This window comes from Otolemur garnettii, unplaced genomic scaffold (genome assembly GCF_000181295.1).
Source record: "Otolemur garnettii isolate 467f Iridium unplaced genomic scaffold, OtoGar3 scaffold00002, whole genome shotgun sequence".
Taxonomy (NCBI): domain Eukaryota; kingdom Metazoa; phylum Chordata; class Mammalia; order Primates; family Galagidae; genus Otolemur; species Otolemur garnettii.
Window position 1 is genome coordinate 8661833 of NW_003852397.1, and position 13653 is coordinate 8675485.

The following is a 13653-nucleotide window of genomic DNA, read 5'->3' on the forward strand; positions in this document are numbered from 1 at the left end:
ACTGTGTCTCAGGCACCATAAAAGGGCAGTATATCCCGGCACAAACTCAGAGGCAACCAGCCAGGAGCCGAAGAGCTGAAGCCTTGGGATCTCCAAGACCTCCACTGGAAATCTCCAACTCAAGGTCAGTTTTCTTCCTGTCAGTGTTCCATTTTTCTCTTTGGCTACAATTGTTTTTCTGATCCCCTTACTTTTCTATTTTAGAAGAGAAGAGAAAGGGTCAGTTTTGTCCTGTGTCAGGCAACTTTCTTTTCTCTAACATCCCCATTTAAATTCATTACAACGTTTACGTGTTAGGTGGGCGTTGGGGTATAGGCCTATAGTCCCAGCTACTTGGAAGGCTGAGGTAGGAAGATTGCTTGAGGCCAAGAGTTTGAGGTTGCTGTGAGCTGTGATGCCTTGGCCCCTCTACCCAGGGCATAGAGGGAGACTGTCTCAAAAAATAAATAAATGACTAAGTAAATGAGTAAATACAAATTTTAACATATGAACTTCCGGTTACTTGGCATCCGTATCAGTATTTAATGTGATTTCAACTACCATGTATGTGCCATTTTTAGAAATTATTCCTTTATACTGTCTAATATTATTTCTTGAAAACTTTTCTATGGTTCTACTTAAATATATGTACCATTTCTAATAGTCGTATCATCCTTAACTGAGTCGTTATATCCTTGCAGATCCGTAATTTTGTAGTTAACACTCAAAGGAAGAACGTGCTATAAATGTAGAAACTTGTTTCCTTGGATACCTTCCAAGGTGAGATAAGCAACCTCATTTAGTTTGCACGCCCCAGGTCAGATTTGCCATAAAAAAACAGTAGCCACGGCAGGAGCTTCTGGGGGCCCCAGGGGTTATGAAGCTTCCGGAGCAGTTGGGGTGACGGGAGGGCCTCTTCCCTGTGAGGAGCGTCTTTCTGGTTTGGGGTCAGGCTCAGACCATTTTAGAGAAGTTGATATTGAGTACTTTTCTCATAGTGCTTGAAAGCATTTCATCCAGTAATACTTTGTCCCTAAAAGGGCATCCATCTCATTCACTTGGGGGGTGGATTTTGCTACTTTCACTCGCATGTGGTCCCTTTGTTTGAAATTCTGTGGGTGCCTTCATCACTTTTTTGTGATGACTCCACCAGAATTGGGTTTCCCTTTATGATTGGATTTACCTTTATGATTGGATTTAGATGTTGATAATCTTTTTCTTGGACTGCAGGTGACTTTCAAAGGAGCACGGATTAGGGGTGTGACTTCACTCCCAGATCCTGTTAGAGACCCAGCTGGGCTCGGCTCCCAAAAGGAGAAGCTTTGGTCCCAGCAAACACATCATCTGGAAGGCTGCAGACAAGTAGTCTGCCCTGTCTCTCTCTTGTGCTTGCCTAGGTTTTTGATAGATGTGATAGTTTTTCCCACAGACGATTACATTACTAAGATTCTGATGATGTATATGGTAGTGAGTTAGTGTCACTTCCATATACAAAAGACATGAATATTTATATAACCTAATTTTTGTATTGGATTTAGCTACATCCTGATATTGAGGATCAGATTGTGTTTGAAGATTTCTAAGAACTCGCAAGAAGCAGATAAAGCGTCGTTTTGGCTCAGTTGCCTGCCAAGGAGTGACCCCCTGGAGACCATGGCCAAAAGTTTATATGCAGAGGCAACCTGTCCAGTTTGCCTGGATTTGTTCACCAATCCCTTCACCTTGTTTTGTGGGCACACTTTCTGTGCTAAGTGCATCCAAACTTGGGCATCAGAAAGGCAGAGTTCAAAACTGATCTGCCCCCTGTGCCGAGCAGCGACAGAGAAACCTCCAGTGGAAGAATGGCAGATGAGAAAGCTGACCCTTCTCCTCAAGCAGCACGGGCCCCTCCTACAGCTCATGCTGCATGTGAGCCCCGAGCTCCAACGGATCTGGGAAGATATGAGCCTGGATGCAGCCACTGCCAGCTCCCTTCTTGTTGTCTCCAAGGACCTAAGGAGCGTCCAGCATGCAAAGAGCCATCAGGACATGAAGGAAGATCCCAGGAGATTCACCCACCTGGCTTGTGTCCTGGGTGCACCCAGCTTCTCCACTGGCCAACATTACTGGGAGGTGGACGTGGGAGAGGTGAGGGAGTGGTCTCTGGGTGTCTGCAAGGAGTCGGTTGACAGAAGGCAGAGGGATTTATCTCCTGAACATGGCTTCTGGATCATCCGCATGAAGGCAGGAGCAATCAGTGCCAACTTCACCCCAGAAAGTAGGATTCCTGCAAGCCCCAGACTTGAGCGTGTGGGAATTTTCCTGGATGTCGAGCTGGAAGAAATCCGGTTTTACGATGTTGGAAATAATGCACTCATTTATAGATACATTCCTGTCTCCTCGCTGGAGCCGTTTCGACCGTTTTTCCTTCTTGATCAGACAGGAGAAGGTGATGGTGGAGTCCTGAGAATCTGCCCATGAGAAATTGGGCTCTTCCTTGAAGGTTTATAAAGAAGTCAAAGAGATCTTTGGCCTGAAAATGTCAGAGTGATCAAAGACCAGACAGTATGCTGTAGTCCAAAGATTTGTTAAATAAATATTGTTAAGTGCATTTTCTTGAGTATGTAGTGACAATTATTTAGATTTGTTTGCGGTGAATACTTTAGGCTTGTTGGTAAATAACTATGAGATATTTGGGAAAGTTATTACGTACTTCAATGCTCAGTTCTTAGTGTGTAAATTGGGATAATTATATCTCTCTGCCATGTAGCTTTCATGTGCAGAGATATCTCTGTAGTTACACTTTTAGTAATAATCAATGGAGAATAGTAGGTTGCAAGTTAACTAGATACCAAATTTTGTGGATAGAAACTGTCTATTTTATTTTGTGGCTTTTTTTTTTTTTTTTGTGCCATGTCTGAGGATAGTCATCTGGGGACAAAGAATCAGATAGAATCAAAGTGACATGCTTTGAGATGGCATAAAATTTCAGACAGAGATAAATAGGTCTTGGGGAAAAGTAAGTTTCTCATTTTTAGTTTCTCTGAAACAGTTTCTTGAGAGACAAAGAACTTTGACCAAGGCATATTGTGAGTGGTGATTCATATGAACTGGGAATTATCCATTACCCATTTCAGCAATTGACCTGCTGTGTAGTTTTTACTATACTAGGATATGAAATTTATGATGAATACTTGTTCATGAGTTAACATGGCTGGTAAACAACTCTTACAAATCAAAATTTAACAGTGGTCTGAAGTTTGGGCTGTCTGGGAGATGGCCTTTCACCTCTGGAAAGGCAGGGGGTGGTTTGCAAGTGAACCTGCATCTGCTGGGCAGAAGTCGGAGATCCCGTGTTCAGAACAGTCATTTTGTCCTTTGTATAATTGATTCCAGAAGTTTCTCAATCTTTTGCTATTTTATAAACTTGACATTATCTCATTAAAACTATTGGCATCTTCATGCCTATCATACATATCCTGGTATACTGAAAACTACATAACAGGTCAATTGTTGAAATGGGCAAGGATAATTCCCTGTTAATATGGATCCTTCAGTTGATCCTTACAATTTCCTGAAGAAACTCCTTGCCCTCCCCTGTCACTGGGCTGGAGTGGAGGACAACTGCATCCACCCAGATTGGACTTTGTAATGTTGAAACAGACGTTTCCTAAAGAGATACTTACTACAAATGATATACTAATAATTATCTATTATATTTCAAGAGAAAAAATCCTGATCTCACACACTAGTTTGATTTCACAACTCACCAGTAGGTTGAGGCCTATAGTTTGAAAACTGGCAAAGGCTCTGGGCTTTCTGACACCCCAGTTGAATGGGAAGGGGAACCTCAGTTTCCCTGGACCAGGGTTAGGAGCTTGTGTTCCATTGGCATGTTGAGCTTTTCTCCAGGGCTCTTTGTTTAAGGAACTTTCCTTGTAGACATTTCGCTCCAGCCTTCTCTTCATTTCTCAAACCTTGGGCAGTGGTTCTCAATCTTCTTAATGCCATGACCCTTTAATATAGTTCCTCAAGTTGTGGTGGCCCCCAACCATAAAATTATTTTCGTTGCTACTTCATAACTGCAATTTTGCTACTGTTGTAGATCATAATCTAAATATCTGATATGCAGGGTGTATTTTCCTATGGTCTTAGGGGTTGCGACCCACAGGTTGAGAACCGCTGTCTTAAGGGAAAATGACTGTGCTCAGTGATTGGCCTGGTTCCTTTCTCTCTTCTGATTGAGTTACTGAGGCCCTGGGGGAAGGAAAGCCTTGACGGGGGGCTGGGATCCGTGCTCAACCCGTGGTAGAATCCATATTTATTTATTTTTTTTGAGACAATCTCACTGTGTCACCCTTGTTATCATGCCGTGGCATCGCAGCTCATAGCAACCTCGAACTCTTGGGCTTAAGTGATTCTCTTGCCTCAGCCTCCCAAGTAGCTGGGAATACAGGCACCTGCCGCAACACCCCGCCTATTTTTTGTTGCAGTTATCATTGTTATTTCAGCTGGCATAGGCTGGGTTCGAACCTGCCAGCCTCAGTGTATGTGGCTTTTGCCGTAACCATTGTGCTGTGAGTGTTGAGCTGAGAACCAGTATTTAGCAAAATAATTCTCATGAACTCTTTACCATCTCAATTGCTATGGAGTTAATCAGAGGCTGGCACCTGTCCACATGTCTCATCTGTTTGTTTGTTTTTTTCAGACAGAATTTCTCTCTGTTGCCCTGGGTAGAGTGCCATGGTTTTGTCAGTCATAGCCACAACCAAAGTCTTAGGCTCAAGTGATCCACCTGCTTGAGCCTTTCCATGTAGCTGGGCCTACGGCTGTCTGCCATTACACTGGCTAATTTTTGTAGTTTTAGTAGAGGGGGGGCTCCCTCTTGCTCTTGCTTTTTTCCATCTCTGGAGCTCAAGGGACCCTCCTGTCTCAGACTCCAGGGTGCTAGGATCACATGAGTCCCTGGGCCCGCCCACCTGTGTCTCTGGAGGGGCAGCCTCCAGGCTCCTTGTCTCCCTCTGGCCTTCCCACAACTCCTGGACCTGTCACATCAGTCAGGTGGCTCCTGTCCTAAACCCTGCAAAGCCAGACAGGGCCACTTGGAGTCAGTTCTCTCAGTTGCCGCCTCCCGTCCTCTCTCCTTCCATCCTTACCAGGCCCACTAGCTGTCTTTCCCTTATGGAAGTTGGATTCTGGGGACACAAACCTGATGTTTTTGACTTGTACTTTGTGATCCTGGGCAAGTTATTTAGCTTCTGTCCTCAGTTTCCTACCTAGTAAAGGGGGCCGAAAACAAGCCCAACATGTAAGCAGCTTGTGAGGAACAAATAAAACAATTCTTGTGAGGATTAAATGAAATAGTTAACATTGATTACTTAACTCAGGTCTTGTTAACAACACATAAAATGTGCTGACACTTCATTTTATTTCATTTTTGGGACCAACTCTCACTCTGTTGCACCAGTGTAAAGTTCTGTAGAGTCATAGCTCACAGCAATCTCAAAACCCTGATATCAAGTGATCCTTTTACCTCCGCCTTCTGAGTAGCTGGTGCCCACAACTCTTGGATAATTTTTCTGTCTGTAATAGTGACAGGGTTCTCATTCTTTCTCAGGCTGGTCCTCAACTCCTGAGATCAAGCTATAGGCTCGCCTTGGCCTCAGCAATCCAGAGTGTTAGGATTACAGGTGTGAGCCATATACCGACAAGCTATTTGTTGGCAATGAATAACATCCTCTATTGTTATTTTTGGTTAAGTGTGAGGTTGGCTATTAATTCAATGTACTCTTCATCAAGATACAAACATAATTTTTGAAGTGCTTTAAACATCGTCAGGAAGCAATTTTTCATATTGACCATTTTTGTTTTTGCTAATGATGTGACTGTTTATTATCCCTGATGGACTGATACAAGCAGCCATCCCTGTTGTCATTCCTCCCTCCAGCCTCACTCCCTGTCCTGTTCTCTCCCTTCTACCCACCCTCCAGCCTCCCCTGCCCCCTACCAACTGTAGTGTGGAGGTGTCTGTACTCAGGGAAGCTTTACTGAATGCTGGTGGTAGAGGTGGGGTCAGTCTGGGAACAGAACTCAGGCTGCCTCAAAAAACAATAGTGGTGTGGAAAGATTACAAGTCTCAATTCTAATTTGCATAATAAGATTATGTGTGATTATAGTATCCCCCCCTTCCCTTCCATCTGTCATTCTCCAATATCACCTTTTCAGACCACCATCCATTTTATTCTCATTTGGGATTCCTAAAAAAATCTTTGCTCGCCCTCTGCTCTTTTGTTGTGTCTGCCTCTTCCCCAGTCACCTTCCCGGGAGTACTCTCTGTAGGTATGTTCCTTCTGCTTTAGTTAATGTGACTGGCCAGGACTGAAACTGGGTGGAGAGGGGACAATAGGAGCTTATGGAGATTCCAGGGAGGAATGAAGGCGAGAGCTCTGGTCAGCTCCATAGTACACTAGCCCAGTGCCATGATCCAAAGTGGAGTTGGTGCTCAACCCTTTCCACCTGGACACATGAAAGGACAATAAAAATAATTAAGCCGCAAACTCTCCAGAATTTGGGAAGAAATCAGTTCTCTGCAACTTCTGAGATGTAGTTGATATGGGTATTTTTACTTGGCCATGAAGACCAAGAGAAGGGAGTAGGCTGAACAGTGGTTCTCAAGTGTAGCTTCACATTGGAATCAGCTGGAGAGCTCCCAGACATTTCCAAGGCCAAAACCACACCCTCCCCCAATCCAACCAGAGTATCTGTGGCTAAGGTCCAGGCAGGGGTATGTCTAGGTGATTCCAAAAGTGCAGCTATGGGCTGGGCACAGTGGCTCACAACTGTAATCCTCTCAGTCTGGGAGGCCACGGCGAGTGGATTGACTGAGCTCATGGGTTCAATACCAGCTTCAGCCAGAGGGAGACCTTGTCTCTAAAAATTGCCAGATGTTGTGGGACTCCCTGTAGTCCCAGCTACTTGGGAGGCTGAGGCAAGAGAATCCTTCTAGCCCCAGAATTTGAGGTTGCTGAACTATGACATGGCATGCTACTAAGTGTGACAAAGTGAGAATGTGTCTCGAAAAAACCCCAAACCAACAAAAGGCAGGTGTGGTGGTAAATGACTGAGCTAGAATGTGGTTCTAAAACTCTGTTGTGCATCAGCGTCCCCTGGATGGGTTCAATGGGTCTGAGGCAGGACCCAGGTTTTGCATTTGTAACAAGTTCCCAAGGTTGGTGGAGGACACAGTGCACCCTGATGCTGATGTCTGGGTTTACATGCAAATTTCTTTTACCAAAACTTGTAAGAAAAATTAAGTTTGCTGTTATAAACTCTGATGTTTAAAAAAATAAGGACAATTTGAGAGATTTGAATCTGCTCCATTCTTTTAATGACATATACTACCAACTCTGTATTTCACTTGCTGTTGCACAATTCTTAGTCCAGTTCCTGCCTTTTAAAAAAGTGGAACAATTGAGACTGGAAGAATGAGGGAGTTAGTGGTCTTAGCAGGGATGCGATCAGTGTGTTAACAAAATTCACAAAGCATGGATGTTCTTGCCAATCACCCCATACCCCACAGTACACACACAGTAAATGGCAAAATTTCTCACATTAATTCATACCCAAAAGGCCATATAACAGTGGTTTTGGTCACGCCCCTTGTGTAAGGGCTTGCCTACAATTTGGACTTTACCTTAGAAACCATAAAAATGTAAACTAAACATTTGTTCTCTAAAGTGAATCTGAAATTTAAAAAAAGAGAGAGAGAACATTTTCCATATGAAAAAAAAAATTGGCTGCTTATCAGACTGGGCCCAATCTGTTTTTTCCTTAATACTAATTTTTAGAACTTTCTGTGAAAAAAAAAAAGGCTGTAAGCTGGGGCTGGATGGGGTGGCTCATGCTTATAATTCCAGCACTTTGAGAAACTGAGGTTGTTGATTGCCAGAGTTTAGGAGTTAGAGTGCAGCCTGAGCAAGATGGGGACAATGTCTGTACTAAAAAAAAGGAGAAGAACTAGCTGGTCATTTTGGCTGGTACCTGAAGTCCCAGCTACTCAGGAGACTCAGGCACTAGCATAGGTTGAGCCCAGGAGTTTGAGGTTGCTGTCAGCTGTGATGCATAGTACTCTACACAGGAGAACAGAGTCAGATTCTGTCTCACACTAAATAAATAAATAAACATTTTATTTTTTAGTCATTTATTTTTTAATTAAAAAAGATAAATGAATACTTATTTTAAAAAAGAAAAAGGAGAATGCCTCATCAAGAAGAAACCCTGGGACACTAAGAAATCAATGCTTCCTCTAAAAGCCAGAAACAGCCAGTATTGTCAGACCTGAGAAGTACTGGTACCTCAGTCCAAAAATCAGATCTCAAATATTCTTCTGTGGCCAAAGCTACTCTTCAAGAACTTGCTGGTTTGTGTGGGCCCTGGTTAGTAGCATAGATGTCCTGCTGTCCTGTGCCCACTAACATAACCCACAGCCATCCCCACAGCCTCCGAAAAGTTACATGTCTTCCACACTCCATTTGTAGGCAAGTTCCTCCTCTGCCTTCTTGCTGGCAAGTCTGGGAAAGCGCTTCTGTTCAAATCCGTTGGCTCTGTCCACTCCATCCCAGCGATATCCAGGCCAGATAGTAAATCTGTTGGGAGGAGGTGCTAGACCACTGTAGCGAGGTCTCACTTTCTTATGCTTGCTCTCCTTGGCCTTATTCTTCTTGATGAAGTTGGCCATGGAGTCTCCCTCTCATTCTTGTTTTCTTAGCATCTGATCCAGATCTTCATCATCCATATAGCGAGCCAGAGGCTTTTGCATCTTCTTCATGGCATCGTCTACCTTTTGCTGCTGTTGCTGGCTCTGGGCAGGCCCTTTTCCCCACTGGGCATACAGTTCACCTCTTGCTGAGTCCTTCTCTGCTTTCCTCCTTTGCTCTAAACACTCCAGTTTCAAGTTCCTCTTACGACCAGACTTATCTCGAAATACAGTTTCAGCACACTGGGATTCAGCTTCAAATGCCATGGTTTCTTGGTCCCTTTTCTTGAGCTCCTGCTGCTTTCCCTGGACGTCAGTTAACACCAACCCAGCTGTAGCCCCAGAATACATATATGCAGCCTTCTTTCCAGGAGGCTGACTCCTTGGAGGTGGAGACAGATCAGAATCGGAAGATTTGGTCCTCTGTCTCCTTGGTGGAGAAAGGTCATAATCCGAGCCCCAGTGCCTAGGTCTATCTATTCTGTGGAGGAGAAAGATCTGAATCAGAGGCTCTCTGGCAGTTAGCTTTAGAATCAAGCTGCTTCTTATCTCCAAAATGGCATTTGCTTGTTTTCATGGAGCAGAGAGGGCTGAGTCATATTCATGTTTGCTGTACTTTGGCAGTGGCCCCTTCTCATGTGGAGAAGTCTTCCTAGAGGTTCTTTCTGGGGCTTTACTGCTTTTGGCTCTGGGCAGTGAACGAGTGAGTCATTTCAGGGCAGTCATGACCGGCCCTCCTGAGTTGCCATGTGTCCAAGGAGTCAAGGGTCCTCCTAGGCTGAGATGTGTCAGGGGAGCTGTTATGGGCCCTTCTAGGGGAAGAGACATCTGAGGAACTGTGATGGGCTCTCCTTTGAGGACATGGATCTGATGAGTCATGATGGACTCTCCTAGGAGATACCCCTGTAGAATTGCGATGAGACTTCCTGTGGGGAGAATAATCCGGAGCATCATGACGGACCCTCCTGGGAGGAGATGGATCCGGGGTATCATCACGGGCCCTCCTGGGATGACATGGATCCGGGGTATCGTGATGGAAATGACTAGGTGAGGCCAGATCTTCACCGTGACCTCCCAGAAGCTTCCACTTGGCACTGGAACGAAAGGCCTCCATCTGCTTTACCTCTTCTGGCCGCTCATCCACAAACTCAGCCACCACAGGCACATCTCCATCATCTTCTTCTTCCTCCTTTTCTGGTTTAGTGGTAGAAATAGCTGTCCAGCTCACATCATCATCTACAGTCCTCATTCCCTTGCCGCTGGTCCCGCCAAACTTCGGCCGCTTTTTACTAAGCTTTCGACCGGACTCAGAACAGTGAACGCCAGCATCTGTGCCGGACGGGTACCGCTTCAGATACTCGGCCTCGGAGAGGGCGGAGCTGCAGCCATGGCAGCGGCGAGGGGTGGGGGTGGGGGGAAATAAACATTTTAAAATAAATGAAATAAAACTGGAAAGAAGTGCCTACCTTATAGGTATTTAATTCACAGAATGGAGATAGCATCAGGTAATAATACAGAAAAGTGGGGCACTAGGCCGTGCAGAAAGAACCAGGGAAAGGCGAGGATACTCAGAGTGCAGTTCGTCTCGGGGAGGGCGCGCCGCTGAATAGTGGGACTTCACTGGCTCTCCTCCTTCACTGGCTCTCCTCCTTCATTGGCTCTCCATTGTGAAGACCGTATGTTAGATTTCCCCCATTGGGACTATTCCTGCTGCTTCTGCCCCCAATGCAGGCACCGTGGCACTGACTGTTTACACAAGAACACTTTCTAGAGAGTAAAAAATGGTATGGTTTCCACCTTGCCTATCTTGTCCAGGAATGACCCTCAAGAGTGGTAGAACTGCTGAGTCAAAGGACAGGGACACCACTGTAGATCCTGACACAGTCCATGACTTATGAGATATGAACGCCTCTGATTACATTAGCTGAGATGTGACTAGGTTTCACCAATGTGCTTCTGTATTTGATCTCTAACACACTTTGCTTTTTCAGGTTGAATTCCGGAATTGGAGAATCTTCTTCAGATGGCAGTAGATTTGCTTGTGGAATTCAAAGAGTTACCATGATATTTTGAATTTTGTACTCTAAAATTTTAATGACATCATCTTGCAGAGAAGGGTGGGGTTGATTAAATTTGCTTGATTAGATTTGAACGGCACAATCTTAGGGTGGGACCTATGCCCCTGAGTGGGGAGGGGACTGTATCCCAGCACAAACTCAGAGGCGACCAGCTGGGAGCCCAAGAGCTGCAGTCTTAGGATCTCCAAGACCTCCCCTGGAAATCTCCAAGTCAAGGTCAGTTTTCTTCCTGTCAGTGTTCCACTTCTCTGTTTGGCTACAGTTGTTTTTCTAATCCCCTTACCTTTGTATTTTAGAAGAGAAGAGAAAGGGCCAGTTTTGTCCTCTGTCAGGGAACTTTCTTCACTTTTCTCTCTAACATTTAACATCCCCATTTAAATTATATGTTAGCTGGGCTTTGGGGGTGCATGCTCATAGCTACTTGGGAGGCTGAGGCAGGAAGATTGCTTGAGCCCAAGAGTTTGAGGTTACTGTGAGCTATGATGGCACGGCCACTCTCCCTAGGGCACAGAGTGAGACTCTGTCTCAAACAAATAAAGGAATGAATGCGTAAATGAATAAATACAAATTTTTACACGTGAACTTGAGGTTGCTTTGGATAGGTACCTGTATTTTAATGTGTTTTCAACTACCAAGTATGTGCCATTTTTAAAAATTGTTCCCTTTTACTTTCTAATATTCTTTGTTAAAGAATTTTCTGAGTTTTCACCTAAATATATATACCACTTGGCATAGTTGTATCATCCTTAACTGAGTCATTACCTCATTTCTGGTCCAGGAGATCTGGAATTTTGTAGTTAACACTAAAAGGAAGAACTTGTTGGAGATGTAGAAATTTACTTTTAAAAACTTGTTTTCTTGGATACCTTCCAAGGTGAGAGAGGCAACCTTGTTGAGTTTTCAAGCCCCAGGTCAGATTTGCCATGAAAGAACAGTAGCCATGGCAGGAGGCTTCTGGCGGCCCCGGGATTATGAAGCTTCAGGAGCAGTTGGGGTGACGGGAGGGCCTCTTCCCTGTGAGGAGCGTCTTTCTGGTTTGTGTCCAGCTGCAGATTATTTTAGAGAAGTTGATGACAATGATTATAACTTTTGTATCATGTTTACTCTTGAGTAGTTTTTCTCAAAGTGCCTGACAGCATTTAACCCAATGATACTTTCTTCTTAAGAATTATTCTATTCTGGGGCGGCGCCTATGGCTCAAAGGAGTAGGGCGCTGGCCCCATATACTGGAGGTGGTGGGTTCAAACCCAGCCCTGGCCAAAAACTGCAAAAAAAATTATTCTATTCTGGGCATCTCATTCACTCGGCTGTGGAATTTGCTAGTTTCACTCACATATGGTGCCTTTGTTTGAAATTCTGTGAGTCCCTTAGTCACTTTTCTGTGATGACTCCAGCAGAACTGGGTTTACCATTATGACTAGACTTAATTGTTGATAATCTTTTTCTTGAACTGCAGGTGACTTTCAAAGAAGTACGGATTAGGAGTGTGACTTCACTCTCAGATCCTGTTACAGACCCAGCTGGGCTCGGCTCCCATAAGGAGAAGCATTGGGCCCAGCAAACACATCATTTGGATGTCTGCAGACAAGCAAGCTGCCCTGTCTCTCTCTTGTGCTTGCCTAGATTCTTAAGTTTTGATAGTTTTCTTTCTCAAATGATTATATTAATAAGATTCTGTAGCAAGTTAGTGTCACTTCTATACACCAATTACGGAAATATTTATATGATTTAATTTTCGTATTGGATCTAGCCCCATTTTGATATTGAGGATCAGATTGTGTACTGAAGATTTCTAAGAACTCCCAAGAAGCTGATAAAGCATCATTTTCAGCTCAGTTGCCTGCCAAAGAATGACCCTGGGGACCATAGCCAAAAGTCTGTATGCAGAGGCGACCGGCTCAGTTTGTCTGGATTTGTTCACCAATCCCATCTCCTTGTCTTGTGGGTGCACCTTCTGTTTGGATTGCATCCAAACATGGGCATCAGAAAGGGTGGGTTTGAAATTGATCTGTCCCATGTGCCGAAGGTCGATAGACGAACCTCCCAGGTTAGAATGGCAGATGAGAACACTGACACTTCTCCTCAAGCAGCATGAGCCCTCCTGGAGCACACGCTGCATGTGAGCCCTGAGCTCCAGCAGTTCCGGGAAGATATGAGTCTGGATGCAGCCACCGCCAGCTCCCTACTTGCCATCTCTGAGGACCTAAGGTGCGTCCAGCATGCAAAGAGCCATCAGGAAGCCAAGGAAGATCCCAGGAGATTCACCCGCTTGGCCTGTGCCCTGGGTGCACCCAGCTTCTCCACTGGCCAACATTACTGGGAAGTGGACCTGGGAGAGGTGAAGGAGTGATCTCTGGGTGTCTGCAAGGAGTCGGTTGACAGAAGGCAGAGCGATTTATCCCCCGAGCGTGGCTTCTGGGTCATCAGCATGAAGGCAGGAGCAATCTGTGCCAACTTCACCCCAGAAAGTAGGATTCCTGCAAGCCCTGGACTTGAGTGTGTGGGGATTTTCCTGGATGTCGAGATGGAAGAAATCCAGTTTGTTTTTTTTTTATTAATTTTTCTTACTTATACATGTGTATATTAGGTTTCCACTTTTGCCTTTACAGAATTAAAAAGGCTAAATTTAATGACAATAACAATAATTAACATAAGGACTGAGAACAAAAACCTCATAAAGAATGAATGAAGATGAATACATTCAGAAAGAAATCAGATGATTGTTACAACCAAATATCTGGGTTTTCCATGTTGGAAATGATGCCCTCACTTATAAACAGTCCTCTCTTCTCTCTGGGGCCTTCTCGTCCGTTTTTCCTTCTTGAGCTGCCAGGAGATGACAGTGGTGTCCTGAGAATCTGC

General features: G+C 44.6%; 1 protein-coding gene across 1 annotated transcript; it reads right to left on the bottom strand.

The window, feature by feature from the left end:
- Positions 1–8432: 8432 nt before the first annotated feature.
- On the bottom strand, positions 8433–11558 carry LOC100965440 (BUD13 homolog). The gene is given in 5 exon segments (XM_012804568.1): positions 8433–9187; positions 9189–9289; positions 9292–9422; positions 9424–10092; positions 11554–11558. Coding segments are annotated over 5 exon segments (1626 nt in total). The 3' UTR covers positions 8433–8467.
- Positions 11559–13653: the final 2095 nt, after the last annotated feature.